The sequence below is a fragment of the Atractosteus spatula genome, chromosome 21 (assembly GCF_055471065.1).
Source record: "Atractosteus spatula isolate fAtrSpa1 chromosome 21, fAtrSpa1.hap1, whole genome shotgun sequence".
Lineage (NCBI taxonomy): Eukaryota > Metazoa > Chordata > Actinopteri > Semionotiformes > Lepisosteidae > Atractosteus > Atractosteus spatula.
Genome location: NC_142726.1, coordinates 2,973,932 through 2,990,999, shown reverse-complemented (window position 1 = coordinate 2,990,999; position 17,068 = coordinate 2,973,932). Strand labels below are relative to the sequence as shown.

The 17,068-nt window shown below is 44.8% G+C and overlaps 2 protein-coding genes across 4 annotated transcripts in view; one reads left to right on the top strand and one right to left on the bottom strand.

Annotated features, from left to right (window-relative positions):
• garre1 (granule associated Rac and RHOG effector 1) overlaps positions 1-11,192 on the top strand; it is a 45,227-nt gene extending 34,035 nt beyond the window's left edge. For both annotated transcript variants that reach the window (XM_088939252.1, XM_088939251.1), the window contains exons 8-14: positions 701-798; positions 1,295-1,420; positions 1,916-2,949; positions 5,090-5,261; positions 5,731-5,868; positions 6,688-6,766; positions 7,301-11,192. In XM_088939252.1, the coding sequence (XP_088795378.1) occupies positions 701-798; positions 1,295-1,420; positions 1,916-2,949; positions 5,090-5,261; positions 5,731-5,868; positions 6,688-6,766; positions 7,301-7,618 (1,965 nt within the window). In that variant the 3' untranslated portion in view covers positions 7,619-11,192. The remainder of the gene's footprint in view (positions 1-700; positions 799-1,294; positions 1,421-1,915; positions 2,950-5,089; positions 5,262-5,730; positions 5,869-6,687; positions 6,767-7,300) is intronic.
• Positions 11,193-12,572: 1,380 nt separating this feature from the next.
• On the bottom strand, positions 12,573-15,626 carry ss18l2 (ss18, like 2). Of its 2 annotated transcripts, XM_088939254.1 has the most exons (5): positions 15,486-15,626; positions 14,975-15,051; positions 14,720-14,804; positions 13,938-14,040; positions 12,573-12,937 (listed from the first exon to the last, which is right to left on the bottom strand). In XM_088939254.1, the coding sequence occupies exons 1-5, from the start codon at positions 15,552-15,554 to the stop codon at positions 12,927-12,929; spliced, it is 345 nt and encodes a 114-aa protein (XP_088795380.1). In that variant the 5' UTR covers positions 15,555-15,626; the 3' UTR covers positions 12,573-12,926. The 2 variants fall into 2 exon arrangements, with proteins under 2 accessions (XP_088795380.1, XP_088795379.1); XM_088939253.1 differs by having other exon boundaries at positions 12,573-14,040; positions 15,486-15,613.
• Between the last annotated feature and the right edge of the window lie 1,442 nt (positions 15,627-17,068).

Below are 17,068 nucleotides of genomic sequence, written 5' to 3'. Positions count from 1 at the left end.
GACACAAATAAACTGACTTCCTGTTAGTCATCAGAGGAAGCCAGCCCTGAGTGAGTCAGTGTCTTGTGTCCTTGCAGCCACTCTGCTGCTCTGTGTTCCTGGTAGAAGAGTTTCCACCCTGGGTCTCAGCGAGGCTGTGCTCCATAAATACCACTGCTCTGCCAAGATTGCAGTACCAAGAAGCTGAAAATGGACAAAATGAATTGCTTGGTTTTGCTTTGAAAAATGCACCCTAACCCTGCCATCATAAAAAGTTATGAAACTTCAGAGTTTGTTGGATCTCTTCAAGCACATGTATTAATGTCCCAATGCACATTACACAGCATGTATTGGACATGTATTATGTATTACAATGCACAACAGTAAGCATTGGAACAGTTAAGCGCAGGCTTGTGTACCATGTGCTTCCACCCGTGTGAGCCACTCGCAGTGAACAAGTGTAGCGCCCCCTGGTGTGTGCTTTGTGTTTAGTCCTCTTTGTACAGACACTACGTTTTATTGCCCCTTCGTGCACATTTCTCCTCGATTGGGCAACAGCTCTCCTACGTGTAACGTTTGTGCTAAGGTTTTTAAGTGTTTTGTGAAGTAGTTTGTTATTTTTTGTTAAAACACTGCTGTGATTTGTCATCAGCTTTGCCAATAAAAAAAAACACTGCTGAGATGTCTGAGCCACTCCCTTTGCAACTTGTGCTGTTGACAGGTGGTGGTGGACACTGCTCAGATTGAGAACAAAGAGGCCTACGCCCCTCAGATCACCCTGGAAGGATCTAGAATTGTGGTTCAAGTGCCATCAACATGGTAGGAGCTATTTCTTTACCACTTTCTAGACGAATCTTTTCGGATCCGGGCAGCCAAGTGAGGCTGGGCCTGGCCAGTCCTGGGGTGGGAGACCTCCAGAGGAACATCAGGCTGCTGCTGCATGTGGTGTTGGTGGAGCTCTCCCCTCCGGACCGGAGTTTCCAAACCAGAGTGAAGTGATATTGATTTGAAGCAGGTTTAATTTTATAATTCATCCACAGATGCATAAAATGTACACCTCTAATTAGTTCACTGTTTACACTTTAAATGAAGTTTAAACTTTTGGTCAGACCATGAAGACAATTAGCAGCTGTCAAAGTTGGATTAACAAAAAAATTAGACTTTTACAAGCAGGACGTGGAATTTCAGGCAGATGTGCAGACTTCGCTAGCAGCTTGTTCAAGATTGAGGTCAATGTCGGAGATGTAGGTGCAATGTGCCTTTGGCTGCACACTGTGGAGTGGTGACTGTAGTGGAGCTGTGATGGTGTCTGCAGGTGTCTGAAGGAGGATCCAGCCACGATGTCTCTGCTGCAGCGCAGTCTGGACCCAGAGAAAACCCTGGGCCTAGTGGACGTGCTCTACACTGCTGTCTTTGACCTCAGCAGGTGGAAGGAACACAGGTAAGGGAGAGAGAGTTACAATTCGATACCATTAAAGATAGGTCTTTAAAGCAAGTGATCGTTAAAAATTGCAGTGATTGTTCAAGACAGGGCACACACAGACACAAGCACACACCCACACCAGGGCCGGTTTTCTCAGAAGCCAAATAACGGTGCCAGTATGTCTCTAGTTTCCTGCCAGAGCAGCTGGAGGAAACGTGGTCATGAGGGGACCACACTCCATGCAGAGAGCACCCCAGGCCTGGATCTGAACCCAGGGGGCCCCAGCGCTAGGAGGCTGCAGTGCTAACCATGGGCCACCTTGACCCCCTTGAGGGTTTTTTTGTTTTGATTAATGGATTAAGTTTTTACCACATTGTTGCATTTCAGGTAGATGATAAAATGTTTTGCCAGGCACATTGTGTGTGTGTGTGTGTGCAAAGTTTTTCCAAAAACTGGATAGATCTGTTCTGCTGGCATGTTGATACAAGGCTGTTTCCGGCCTCTCCGCCACAGGGAGCAGGTCCTGCCCACCATCCAGATCCAGCTGCAGCGGGAGAGCTCGGACTTCGGGCCCCCGGTGGACCTGCCAGCGGGAAACGGGCCCAAGTCCTCGGGGGGGCTCCCGAAGACCATCTCCAGGCTGACCTCCAGGTTCACCAAGAAGACCTCCTCCAGCAGCGGCAGCGGGGGCAGCTTCTCCATTCCCACCACCCCCTCCCGGAACATCTTCTCCGGCGGCAGCGCCGAGGACAAGGCCAAGAGCCCTGCCGGTGCCGACGCCAGGCTGCAGAGCATCCTCCACATGGGCAGCTTCCCCCGCGCCCAGGACCCCGGGCAGTCCCCGCAGGGCATGGCCGGCCCGCTGCCCAACGGGTACCCGCCGGAGGAGAAGGGCATGAACCTGCCCACGGACCAGGAGATGCAGGACGTCATCGACTTTCTCTCAGGTTTCAACATGGGCAAGTCCCAGCAGGCCTCGCCCCTCGTCAAGAGGAGGAACTCTGTGGCGACCGCCAGCGTGGCCGAGCAGAAGCCGCCCGCTGGCGCCCCGCCGGCCTCGCAGGCGGTCTCGCAGGGGGCCCTGCAGCCCCCCGGCCCCCCCCAGGTCCTGCCGAAGCCCCAGCAGCAGGCGCTGCAGTTTTATCAGCACCTCCTGCAGCCCATCAGCCCGCAGCAGCAGCAGCAGCAGCAGCAGCAGCAGCAGGCCTCGCCCCCCCAGCAGCAGCAGCAGCAGCAGCAGCAGCAGCAGCAGCAGCAGCAGCGAGTGCCCACGAAGTGGCTCGGCACGTCCTCCCAGCACCCCCCCCAGCCGCCCGCGGCGGGGCTGTCCCCGATCGGGCAGATCGGACAGTGGGGCGCCCCGGGGCTCCCCGATCTCAGCTCGGACTTGTACAGCCTGGGGCTGGTCAGCACCTACATGGACAGCGTCGTGTCCGAAATGCTGGGGCAGAAGCCCCAGGGCCCCCGGAACAACACCTGGCCGAACCGGGATCAGAACGAGGGAGTGTTCGGAGTTCTGGGGGACATTCTTCCATTTGATCCAGCAGGTGGGTAGGAGCTCATCTCGGCAGTCCCAGCTGGTGTCTGCTTTCGTTCGCTCATGCATTCGGCCAGTGAATTTCTCCACCAGTGGGGGAGAGGGTGTGGTATCCCCTCAGTGGGGTACACTGCAATACAGAAACCCTTATTGGCGGAAAAACCCTCTTTCAGATATGGGGTCTGACACAGACTCTTTAAGCTCAGCAGTAATCGCCACTTCTTTAGTTCAGATCACAGAAGTAAAAGCCATGCGGGCAGGACTCTCCAGAGATCCTCTGGGTCCTGCAGATCCTGGCACAAGCTGTACTGCCAAGGCTGTGTCAACACTGGACTGCGCCTTTCCTGACTGATGTAACAACTGGCGTGGAAAAAAGTCTTTATTATACCTCCGGTGGATAGTTTTCTCTTGCCTGAAAAAAAAAATGCAATAATAATGATGATTTTTTTGTTCTTTCTGTGAGGTAGATACTCAAGCGCCTTTATCTGTAGTGGGTACTGTTACTGTACAGCACTGGCCTGCAGAAGTTTACTGGGAAAAGGGAGAATATACGTGTTCATGTATCAGACTGTTAGGACAGTTATTACTGTTGGGCTGTTAACTGTCATTTGTGACTGCAGTATAGTGAGTAACTGTAGACCCTAAAAACTTCTCATTCGAGGTTCTCAATATTTCTGATCTTTAAAATGTAAATCTCTTTCTATGTTGACAAGATCTTTTTATTCAGAAATGCATAATGTTTTTGCTAAGTGCTGTTACCTTCGCTATGCTGTTATACACGAATAGCATAAAATGTATTGGTGTGACAGATTTGCACAGGGTCGCGGCCCAGTACGTGTCGGCATCTAGAGAGATGGGCACAGACACTTGCTTGACTGCAGGTTGAGCTGTACGGGTCTAAGCTTGTGTTATGTCACTAGCTGACTGTGACTGGCATTCTCCAAGCACTGGTGCACAGTTGGCAGGGCACCATCAGCAGTGGGGTGAGGTTAGTGAGCCAGGGCTGTCTCGCAACAGAGTCCCCTGTGGCCTTCCAATACCGGTCACGACAAACACTACTGACTGCTCCAAAGTGGGCAAGATTATAACAGATTATAGTCAATCCTAAATTTGTAGATTGGAGAAACAAATATTTCAAAACTGTGTTTAAATCAAGGAAATCACATGACATGAAGCACATGGCTCTGTGCTTCTGCTCACAGGCAGAAACCGGAGTAGCTGTGATTACAGTATTGAACAGCAGCTCCACAATTAAAAGGCCTACTGGGGAATTAATTAGGTCATTCATTCAAAATTGAACATTAACAGCTCAGAGGTCAATAGTAAATTAGATTTTTATGGAAGGTCCAAGGCATTATTTGACCTTTTGAAATTGCACTGACCTTCCTGAACTGTTAGCTCAAGTTTTGAGAAACTACAGCTTCACAGAGGGTAGCTGCCATGTAAGAGGAGCTTAAGGTCAGTCTGTTTCTGGGCAAGAATGCACTGCTTATTATTAGATATGCATTCTATGGCCATTTAAACACAAACTGGACAGTCCGCTGACAAGCTAGATAGGTTAACCTTTCCTTCTAGTGAATGCTGTCGGACATGGAGTCTCTGGATTGATACTCAGCTGCATTTTTCCTCATGCTGTTACTTTGACTGTGAGCAGCTTGCTTTGAGTCTGGTGAGCCCAGTGTGTGTCTGCTTGCAGATACTAGAGAGGTAGGAGCAGGGAGCTGCATCAGCAGGCAGAGGAACACATAAGAGTTTAATACCATGCTGAAGAGTAGACAGAAAAAAATCTACTTTCTGCTGTTCAGCCTCTTCAGGTGGCACCTTTTCTTTTCAGTGCAGAATTAAGCTCTGCTTCTTCTTGGCATATGTGTGTGTATCAGAAAACGCTTTGGTGGTGTTTTCAAGTTTATTTTGACACTGCCTGGTCAGCGGTGTGTTTTCACTCCGTCCTTGCAGGCGGATTCAGGTCCGTTTTACACTGTCCAGTTCTTCTACACTATCAGCACGAGCCATTGTCTGCAGCTGACTGCTGGCTATTGTGCACTTTGTGCTACACTAGCCAGCTGGGCTTAAAAGATCCACAGAAGGGCTGATTGCAGTGGGAAGAGCTGAGCCTGTCAGAAACGGTGGGTTTCTTTCTCCGCCCGCAGTTGGCTCCGACCCGGAGTTCGCGCGGTACGTGGCTGGGGTCAGCCAGGCTATGCAACAGAAGAGGCAAGCGCAGCTCGTCCGGCAGCCTGGCAGCGCCCGGAGCAACTGGCCCCTCTCCGACGAGCCTCACAGGGGCGGGACCTGGCCCCACCCCGAGTACTACACCGAGGGGTAGGCCCGACGCCGGCACTGCTCGACGCGTCTTGTGCACCAGTGTGTTCTTTGTCTGATTCTGTGCGGAAAATGGCGGATTGTTAAAGAAAACAATATATTTGTTCTGCTCAAAAGAGAGAAACAGCCCCCACTGTTGTCACCCCTTCTTCGGTAGGGAGTGTTTGTCCACCCCACTCCCTGAACGGCCCCTGCAGGTTTCAGGGCTCAAGCGCCATCTTCTGGGCAGAAGGCGTTATTATTGTTTAATTACTGACAGAAGAGAAGACGGGGGTTCTCTAAAGAGCCTATTCTGTTTTACCGAATTCTGAGATGTTGCTGTTCTGCAGCCAGCATGACGAGGGCGAGTAGGGCTTAGAATAATCTTGTCCAGTACGGACCCTCCTGGCGGTGACCCGTGTGTGTTCGAGTGCGTCAGTCAGGTGGTGCGGCTCACTGGACTGAGAGTGCTGTGTTGCGTTCCGAACAGAGATGCGATAAACAGCAGCTGGTCGGCGAACCAGGGGGACTCGGCCAGCTCCAGCGACGAGGCCTCCTCTGCCAATGGGGACAGCCTGTTCTCCATGTTCTCCGGGCCGGACCTCGTGGCAGCTGTCAAGCAGAGGAGGTATGAGTACAGAGCAGGGCTCTCAGGGCCCCAAGACAGAGCAGGGCTCTTTCTAGAAGAAGCACAGCCTAATGCAGTCTTGCCATGCCTTTTGCTTTTTATCTGGTTAGGCAGGAATTCTGTAAGTAGTAGTTTTTTTGTTTTCTAAGAAATGTTTGAGTGTTTTAGGGATTTCCAGAGGTGCGTTAAAATCAGTTTCTGGTGCTTGTGCTTTTGATTGTGTGCCAGTGAGACTGTTCTTCAGTCACTGCCCAAGCTCTTCTGCTCTCAGTCTCTTCGTTCGGTCTTACAAGTGAAAACGTCTGTAAGGAATGCTCCTGTTTTTTATACATTCTCTAATTTAGTATTTAGAGATGTGGGAATATTTGACTGTTTTTGATGCTGGCCCTACAGTTTATAAAAATAATAATTTCTAGGAAAAAGCAGATGTTACATAATATTGAGAATACATAGTTAACCTTAAAGTTATGTTTTAACCATCAGTTTGTTTTGCATTAGGGTGTTTTGTCTTTTTTTAAAAATTGGTTAAATCCAATAGGTGCCCTGCGATGGACTAGCATCCCATCCGGGGTGTATCCTGCCTTTGCCCGTTGCTTTCTGGGAGAGTCTCCAGCTCCCCATGACCCTGACCTGGAAGAAGTGTTCAGAAAGTGAATAAATGAAAGAATGAAACTAAAAGGCAGAAGACCTAATATTCAGCTATTTTAGCCTTTATCAAACACAGTTGGCCGTCTTCATCAGAGCCTGACCTCTAGGAGAAGTTATCTAAGTGTGAGTCGCAAGAAGGGTTTGTCTGAATGGTGTCCCTGTGTCCTACAGGAAGCACAGCAGTGGAGAGCAGGAGGTGTGCACGCTGCCCTCCCCGCCCCTCCATCACGCTGGCGAAGACAGCAGTCAGGTGCGAAAGCTCACCTCCCTGCAGCTAACACCAAACCACATGTCTCTCTTAGTGTACAGGCTAATGAACATCTCAGCATCTTTAAAATTTCTATTGATGAAATTTAATCTTACATTAGAAATTATTACTTTTAAAAGATAAGTGAAACAGATTGAAGGTAAGCGTGATCCAAATTCACATTTAAACCTCAGTGATTTAAGAGTTCATCTCGGACATTATCAGTGATGAGCTCTGATGCTGCAGGTCTGCCACACGTTTTGAAATTCCCAGCTCTGTGGGAGAACGAGCACAGCACAAGTGACTTTATGCATCGGACCTGCTGCGCTGCTCCAGCCTGAACACAGCCTGCGGGTTTCTAACGAGCGGTTTATAAAGAGCTCTCGCTGCTGCCTTTTGGATCCTTTCCTGCCCCACTGATATAGAACTCAGCGATGTCGTGCTCCTGCTTACCGCCGTCTGCCCTCACCCCCCGTCCATTTCCGGTGGCGTGCCCGTGTCTGTAGCGTTAATCCTGCGTTCGTCTCTCTTCACCAGGACTGTAAAACAAAAACCTGGCCGCCCAAGGCCCCCTGGCAGCACTCGTCGCCTCACGCCAGCGCGCTGCCCGGCCAGAGCGCGTCGCTGTACCAGATGGCCATCCCCGCCAGCCAGTGGGGCGAGTCCGTGACCATGCTGCAGTCTCCGGTGTGGTCCACCGCCGGCGACTGCCCCGCCCCCGCCGCCATCTCCCCCGGCTTCCCCTACGCCCAGCCGCCACCGCCGCCAGCCTCCCAGCACAAACCTGGGAGTAAGGGCTTCAAATCCTTCCCCCTCAAGCACGAGCGCAGGCCCTCCTACCTGCACCAGTACTGAGCTCCGGTCACCGAGCTGTCCCCAGCGTGGCAGGTCCTGTCCTGTCCGGGTCCCGTTTCCCTTGTTTTCACGAGCTGTAGCCGAGTCTGTCCTGTCTGTCCTGTCTGTCGGAGGAGTAGCTGTGTTCCAGCTCTGCCTCAGGAGCCCCTTGGTCAGTGGTGCTTCTTTGAATCTCATACCCAGCTGGGCTGGTTATGTCTGTTTGAGCATGACATCAGAAAACCTTTATTAGTCCTGGATGATGGCAGCTTTGAGTGAAATAACCCCGCAGCTGAGCACGAGTTATTCTAAAATCCTGAGCTATCATGGGGACTAGATAAAGTACCAAGGTGAAAATGTGTGTTGTTCTGTGTGTAGGGACAGTTGTAATGTTAATACAATATGGTTTACAAGTCAGCAAAAAGAAAAACGTGAGCTTACATGTCTTTTTTTGTGTACCAATGTGATGAAATGTTTATGCCCTGATGGAGTAGGCTGAGATATTGCTCTTTTGGGCCGCGGGAAACAGCGACGTACAGAACGGGGCAGGGGACTCGTCAGCTGCCGTGGGGGGAGACGGGAAGCAGAGGTGGGCTGCTGTCGTGTCTCCGCTGGCCCAGCGCAGCGGCTCCGGAGAGGATCCCGCAGGAATCAGCCTGGAGAAGTGTACATAGGCTTGTTAGGTCCCAGGCCTTTCCTCAGCGCTAGGCAGGCTGCGGCCATTATTTTAGTTGCCTCGTGCTTTCATCCAAAACCCGAAAGTTGTCTTTGAACTTGCTTTTTTAAACCAGCTGCAGCGTAGGTGACGATTTCAACCCTTTAGATCGATCTTTCCATTTCAGAAACATGCATTTTAAAATCACGTTTTGTTAGTTTCACGGTAAGCCGTGCACGATCTACATAAATGCAACTAATCTAATGGTCGCATGTTTGCTTAATTAACGTATATGTGCTTTTTTTTTCCCTGAGAATTAAATAGCCTGTGGCATGAACATTATGCATTTAATTAGAAGCGCTCATCCATTTTGCAACTACAGCTGAAGGTATATAACAGTAAAGATAAGGGAGGGGGATTCACTTAACTCCACAACCTTCGAGTTGTACTTTATAATAAAACGTGGCTAATAAGCTATAACTGCCAAAACATTTTAAAGGGGCTCACTATGATCTGAGAACTAGACGGCTTTCAGCTACTGTTCCATAGCTTGTAATTTACTCATGTTAATAATTTACTTCCATTTTTATTAAAGAGGCTTTGAGCAGGCTCAGCACAAATATAATACTCGTTTGCAGGTGTGTAATTTGAAAGAGATACACTACTTTTTTCAGCAACTGACAAATGTAGATTAATAGTAGTAACTATGTGCCATTGTTTATAGTGTCAGTTGTGGAATATTATTTTCCAACCAAAGCGTTGTTCAAGAGATGAATGGTGCTTCAGATTTAAAAAAAATAATGATGATAGAAATAATTACTGTGTATAGTTAACCTGCCCCACTGTATATTAAGCTTGAAAAAAGTCTTTATATGGTTGAATATTTAAGTTTTGTTTTCAATTGGCTGGTTTGTTCTGAAAGACAATACAACTCTAAAATAAATAGATCTTAACATATGTTCATTTAAATAATATTTTTCTTGTACAAAATTTGACAGTATTAATCTTATTTTTGTATTTTCTTAAATAGTTATACCATTACTGTACATGTTTAATATTAGTAAAAGAGGCATATTGAATAACTTTTTTTTCATTAAGATTGTGAGAAGCACATGTTACTTTTTTTCCTCTAACTACATCATTTATCTAAGGGTTACCAAATATGCCATTATAAACACTAAAACTTCTATAAGATCAGGGTGTTTTGGACCCATATTTGTTGGTTTATATGGTAATTGGGCTGTTTAAATGCCCAGAATGTTAACTTTTTTGTGATGTTTGCGGATGCCAATGTTGCCTGTATTTAAGACACCATGTTTTTTGAAAACTAACATACTTACCATGTTTACAGAGGAATTGTTTGCTGTATATAAACCTTTTTATAGTTACGTGCTTTGCACAATCAAAATAGGGTTTGTTGCTTTTTGTCTGTGTAAGATATCCCAAACTATTGCAGCTTTTTAAAATATATATATAATAAAGACCTTGAACTGTAACTATTAAAGAGTTTCTCAGCCATGTCAAATGGTTTACCAGTTGCTACAACAAAAACAAAGTGAAACCTTCATGAAAATAAACCGTTGGCTACAGTTACTTTTTTATACAACGTCTTTCCAAGTGTTCCCAGCATTGAACTCAATTTGAAATCAAACCCAAAGGTAGGACATTAGTTGGTTTTGTTTGGTGGGGGATGCCTCGAAAGGAAGCCTACTTTCCCCATTTTAAAAGTACTCATGAGCAGAAAATCAGCCAGCAGCAGGATTCAAGCAAGATTCCTGCTTTACATGTGAAGCTTTGAGCAAATTAAGTTGTGTGGTGGTGTTCCAAAGTAACTGAAATTTGAGTAATGCGCTGACTGATTATTTAGTGGAATTCTTACCAACTACAATCCCAAAATACCGTAGTGGTCTAGTTTGAAGCTTTTAAACTTTCTGCCTTTGAAGCGTTCAGTCACCATCTCCCACAGATGGTAGCTTCACACCATAGTAGCAGAGAATCTTTTTATACCTCCAGGAAAGTTGTGCCACTTGTCTGTAACCTTGCATTGGTAAGACCCAGTCTTTTATGTTTTGTTGTTGTCTGCAATCAGTGGTTAGCAAGATCGTGTTAAACATGAATGATTTATGCCAGTAACTGCTTCGCTTTATCAGTTCAGAGTTCAGTTGAAATAGAGCTTTTCAGGACCAGGCCTTGAGACTTCTAAGCTCTAGGTTACAGTCAAGTAGTCCTGGATGCACAAGTGAAGCTTATATAGGTTGCTTGGCAAAACTGGTAACCTTAATTTCTGACTCTTGAACATGGAGTTTAAATGTGTTATGGTAAACTCTCACCTTGAGAAAAACAAAAGATGTCTGGGAAACATGGAATTATCACAACTGCGAACCAACTCTCAATCCACGTGCTTGTCCTTTCACGGTTAATAACTGTCCCTTTTTTAAGCGGTCCGCAACTGTTGTGTAAAGGAGTGTAAATGTTCTCGGTCGGTTCCTCAGCGGGTGGGTAGCTATGGACACTGCCCTCGGGGACAAGAGTAGTGCAATAGGCAAAGGCATTGGAGGTGATTATTCTCATCACATGCTAAACCCAGTGGGACGAACTTAAACCATTTACACGACTTGTTATTGTAGGTGCTGTAAGTGTGTTTTACTTCCAAACCCTTTTTGATGCTGGTAGGTTCTCAGTTTGTCTTCAGCTCTCGTGTTTCACTTGCTGTGACAAGTGTCACCATGAACGGTCCTTTGCTGAAACTGCCAAGTGCTGATGGTTTGTACTATCGCTCCGGCTCACGTGACCTACTGTAGGCGCATTAGCTTCATGTGGGCAGTACAATGTTTTTTGAAACTGGAATTGTACATTTTGTATTTTACCTTTTAAAAGCTTCTGTAAGTAAAAAAAAAACCAACAACTTTGCTTTATTAAAGATGTACATTTAACAATAAAGCTTTGAAACGTTTAATTCTGCACTGCAGTTGCACTGTAAAGCTGAATAACTGTATGGGTTAATTATAACATTAATAGGGGTCATTTTTTCTACCCATTTCTTCTTTAACCTTTTTTAGTCAGTGAAGCCATCACGAATTTCCTCCCTGGGCTATTGTAGCCAACAAGAAATCATAGAGTTCAATCCATAAACAGCCATTCAAATGTAATGGAATCAGCGTATCTTTGCTAAGCCATGAAACAAGCACGTTGGCTTTATCAGCAATTTCAATTTATTGGATTTATTTAGTTAATATTATTTTTTTCAAGGTTTAGAAAATAAAATTGAATGCCTGGGTGCATATCCACAGATGGTGAGTGACTTTAAACATTTAATAGCAGAACATTCAGAAGCTACAGTTTTTATTGTGGAGAACCTACTGTATACCCCTGCTCTGTGCCGATTGATAAATATAGCTCAGCCTAGTATCATGATTGCCTTATTAATCAGTCGATCAGAAAAGAGGTGGTTGGGAGATTGGGTGTGGGGGTGATGTGGTATTGGAATGACCGCTGGTACCTCCCCTGAGTGAGAGACGGCCAGGTCTGCAATGTGATACAATCCCTGACAGACGAGGTCATCCGTCCATCCGTTTTCTAACTGCCTTATCGAATAGGCTGTCCGGAGAGCAGCAGGCGCCAAGCGGGGTACCCTCTGTGCTGGCCGCCAGTCCATCGCGGAGACGTGCATGTAAAAAAAACGGAACTGGGTTTCATTTTGTGGCCCGTGTGTGCTGGGCTTATCTCCTTTCATTTGTAAAGGACCTGTGGAGAGGGGATGCCCCGTAGCGCGCGGTAACCTACACATTGCACTTGCACTCTCAAGACGACTGGTCTTTGATTTAAGCTACCCTAATTGCTCACTGGTCCTAAACGATGTCATTTCTTGATCTACTTTAGACTCTTGTTTAGCTATTTCTGCACTCCGTCCTATCCCACCAGTCCTCGGTTTCAAAAAAGAATATCGTCCCAGTAACTTCAGCCTACAAAACTTTTCAGAAATCTCTCATCTTGAATTTGCTCCCTTAATTCTTTCTAAACAGTTCCCTAATTAGCTGAACGATTTATGATGAATAGACATAAGGGAGGGTGACCTTGTATCCAACGCTCCCACAAGCAGTGTTTTCTCCCTGCAGTGATGCAGACGGTTACATGTACCTGCGTGAGGGGCCAGATTCCCAAAACTGGCACAGGCTTGTTACCAATTAAAAATGCCAGCAAGTTTTGTTATGAGCTGAAAGCAAAAATAAGAAAATGCCTTAACTCGAAAAGTGAAATCAAATAGTGTTTTTCATTGTGGTCCAATTAAATTAAACTACTGAAAGACAAAACAAAAAAAAACATTTTAGAAGTTATTTTATTGCAGTATACATCTTTACATTATTCATGCGTTTGCTGACGCACAAAGTATGACCTTCTGGCTCACAAAACAAAAGAGTTAGATTTTTGTAATAAATTAACACTTAAGACATCTGGTATGAGTGTACAAATCATAGTGTTTATCATGGACATAACTACAAAAGACAGCTGCTTGAAGGAACCTAACTAATGCAGTGACCTGCAACTGTACAAAAAGTAAAACAATAAAAAAATACTATAAAACAATTCCACTCTTAACTCCTCTTCTTAGGTGAATGCAAACTGTTTTCAGCTTGGAATCCCTCTGTGCTCATGGAAGAAACATTCAAGGATCACTCAACCTGTTCCTGAAAAATGAATACAAACATTTTTAAAAAATGTAAAAACCGGTTTTCTTTATCAAGTATGAAATGTTCAGCACACTGTTAAGCTCAGGAAATGAAAATGATATTACTGGCTGCTTGAACTTGTCCATTTGTTATACAACAGCTGTGAGAAGCAACACAAAAGACGTGTGGTGGTAAGCTACATACCTTCTTGTTAAGGATCATGCCAGAAGCACAACCTGCCACCCACCCCAGAAGCGCAGGTCACAGGTGGACAACTGCACACTCAGCATGATGCCAGTCCCCCACAGGGCAAACACACACAATTTAGACACACCAGTTAACCCAACAAGTATATTTTTGGAAGTTGGGAGGAAACTTGAGCACCCAGAGAAAACCCACACAATCAGTGGAAGAACATGCAAACTCCATACAGAATGTGCCCTAGTCCACAATAAAAGCCAGGGCTCTTGGCTAAAATAAAAACGTTGCCTCTTCCTCCGTGTTGTGATCAACAGATCAATGTTCAGTGATCAATGGTCAGCCATGCTTAAGCCTGATAATGACAGATACAGCCTACCGGGAACAGAATCTTCTAAAACATTATAACAACAGCTCAAGATCAACCACACACAAATACAGCAGCCAATAAATACTGCTGTAGCTGATCCAGCGAATTTTTACTGAACAAATCAAACTGACTCACTGCTGGGTGTTCCTTGTTATTAACATTTGTTTCTCTCTAAATCCTCACAAAACTACAAAGCTACTTTTTAAACCAGGATTAACTATAAGAATAAAACAAAAAGGTTACAAGATCAGTAGATCAATATATAATTATTTATTGCATGAAGGAAAAACACTGAGTTAAAAGAATAGAACAGTGCATGTCTAACATTTGTACTTTAGTGATTTACATTTTTACCAATAAGAAATTGTTTAGATCTTGTAAGATGTATAATAAAAGCAGCACTGCATTATTTCAAAAAGCCCCTTGAGCAGACAGGGTGTATGTTTTCACCTGTAACCGTGTTCTCTTTCTCTGCTGATGGGCTGGAATTATTTGGATCTGCCTTCACCACAGACACGGTCACAGCAGACAGCTGAGATGTTTCACAGGGTGCCTGCACAGAGCAGCAGGAATGTTGTTACACTTTAAAAGTAAGTTTGAAACAGGCGCTTTTAAGTTACAAATGTCAGTCTAGTCCAGACTGGGGAACACATAACTTTGGGTATGAGACTGGTTATGGATAATACCCAGCCTCACTGCACAAATGGACACCTTTTTGAATGTCTTTGAAAACTGAGGGGTGTAGGAAGAAAGGTTAAACACAGGACTCCCACTGCCTAGCACTTTCAACCATGTATAGTTCCACTTCCTACAGACTCCTGTATAAACTGACTGCAGAACAATACATTTCACACACCTGTCCGTGCACATGCACTGAAAATGAGACGGACAAAAACACAAGCCTAAAGCCAAAAAGTTTGTAAAACCAGAAATTGATCGCTCTACTGTGCAATGTGTCTTACTGCTTTTGCTGCACAATGTCAGGGCAGAACATGTTTCAGTGAATCTAGTTTATTGAAAGGCATGTGTGTTCAGTAACTCTTCCTACACCTTGGTGTGAACATAGTTGAGCTCCGATATCAATAAACGTCTTTTAGATGTCACGAGATAATTTTCATTGATCTTTTTATACTTTGTCCCATCGTATTAATGAAAACTGGAAATGCTCCATTAAGACAGGCAAATGCTAGTACTTGCGGGTGAACTTGCAATAGTCCAGAAATATAACTTACGGATATTGTTGACAGAGGCACGCTGGGGCTGGCGTCTGCAATATTTCCCAAATACACGAGGTTTCTGTGTAAAATCTGCTGGTATCTGGAATCACAAAATCCCTGCATTGGAGTTCTTCAAAATAAAAAAAAGGGCTGCACGCTGAAGACGAAACGGACGGACCAAAAAACAAACAAACAACGCAGGAAAACCAATACAGCTAAGGTCGCGATAGAAAAAGACAGAATTGCTGAAGAAATGATCAGTTAACTCACTGCACGCATTCGGTGGCTCTTCCCTTCTGCTGATATTCCGTTATACACCGAACCAACTGGTCATTTTCATCCAACAGCTGCCGGAACACAAAGGTAGCGATGCCAGGACTGTGTCAGGAAATTTGCCCTGCTTTTTTAGAAACAGTGCACCCGTGTGTGGTATATTTAAAGACCCGAACGATGGTTGTTGATGCACACACTTCTTTTAGTTTAACCGAGGCTACAATTTACGATGGCTGTCAAGACCACAAAACATACAACACAAAATACAGGTCACAAAAACAATACAGGTCACTTTCGCACCATTAATATAAAATATGTCGTAGAAATTGCTATTTGTTTAAAAGGGGGGACGCGTAGCTCATGGTCCTCTCATTTACAAACTGAGAAAAGACGACAAGTAAAGATTTAACATGCAGATTAGTACTCGCATGGTTTCAAAACATAGCACAGATTAACCGCTTTTACATGAGAAGCATCTTCATAGAGATGTACACCTAATGAAATTTACCCTTTGTATTATTTCATGGTTGATCTGCGCTTTGCCTCGCTGTTTCTTCGGCACAAAAACAACCGACATTTTGTTTTCATTACGCCTTTGGAAGGATAACGAGACCCCCCCCTCACTAACTCATTAGTCAACACTGCACCACGAAGTTGCAGTGACTACTTCCGTGCTATCAGGGCGAGTCCACTGCGGGGTCAGAGGGGGCTCGCAAATTACTACCTCTCAATTAAATAGCAGGGGTAAATACAGTTTAGAGAAAAAAATATATATCAGATAGTATATATATTTAATATATATATATTAAAACAGCGGTCGAAAACTAGAAGATGAAGTTCTTCTTTCGTCGGACATTTGGTCTATTCCAAAGGAAGAGACGTCATAGATTGTCAACCGGCAGTTTCCGCCTTGTGTGAGCGGGTTGTTTGCGAAGTGGTCCAGCAGCTCGCGTTGCGATTTTAAAAGTTCTTATGTACAAAACACGGCCTGGAAATGGCTTTAAGCGGTCGTGGAAGAGATCCTTTTCGGTCTCCTTATTTAAGATCTTTTAAGATAGAGTGCAAGCCATTGCGATGTCTGCATGAAAAATACGAGCAGGAAAGGCGAGATCACTCGATTAAATCGGTACTCATCCAATATGTCTCACATGCCTGTTACCCTCTATAGTTCGTGGTGATGCTTGAACATCACATTACCAAGTTGCAATAAACGGGAAAATGAAAGGAAACAAGTTTTTTTTGGAAGTAATGGTCGTGTCACTATAAAAAAATCTAAGATCTGCGTCAATAAACGTTTAAATACGTATACGAAATCTTAAATACAACGAATCTTTACTAAGGTCAGTCTTCTGCCTCCAAAAAACCCAGACTTATTCTTTAGAGAACACTCCAAGATAATGTTACAATGGAAAAACCTGAACCTAAAGCAACAACCGTTACTTTATAAATAACCACGAAGAGCTTGATTTTAATCTCGTTATTTCACTTAAGTTTGATTTTTACCATTTCACAGATCTCCAGATTACGTACGCACAGGCTGGTTAAATCCTCATCAGTCTACAAGCATATTGTGTAACATTTCCATTCAGACACGGTACCCAAAGGAATTTGATCAGTTTACAAACCCCCCCCCCCCCCAAAAAAAAATTAGTAACTCACTTTGAAACTTGGGAGGTGGCTTACATTTACTTCGCAGGTCTGGGCAGGTTCGATGCTTCCCGTTTTGAAGTGCTTTTAGGCAGCAATATCTCCCGACACCTAGGTTTCCACTACGTTTTTGTGAGGCTCCACAATTCAACACCAACAGAACGAGTTGGACATTTTCATTTACAACAGTGGTTCTCAATCCTTGTTCTGTGGGACCACTTTCATCTGCTTTTTAGGTATATTTCTAAATTCTTTCAGCTTTTACAAAATTGCAGCAAGTTTGTAATCGGCAACAAAACTATCAGTAAAGGAACAAGTAATGGGTTTATTCCATGCTGAAAAAAAGAAGAAAGAGAACACGTTTCGGCCGTGGAGCCTTCTTCAGGCTCCAAGAAGGCTCCACGGCCGAAACGTTGTGTTCTCTTTCTTCTTTTTTTCAGCATG

Bases quoted from the DNA above. Each gene is read 5' to 3' on its own strand.
- ss18l2 (XM_088939253.1), bottom strand. From the start codon at position 15,554: ATGTCGGTTGTTTTTGTGCCGAAGAAACAGCGAGGCAAAGCGCAGATC. The intron at 15,052-15,485 runs GTAAATTTCATT...GTGTTCCGGCAG, and splicing joins ACCATGAAATAATACAAAGG to CTGTTGGATGAAAATGACCA. The intron at 14,805-14,974 runs GTGAGTTAACTG...TTGTGATTCCAG, and splicing joins AGAGCCACCGAATGCGTGCA to ATACCAGCAGATTTTACACA.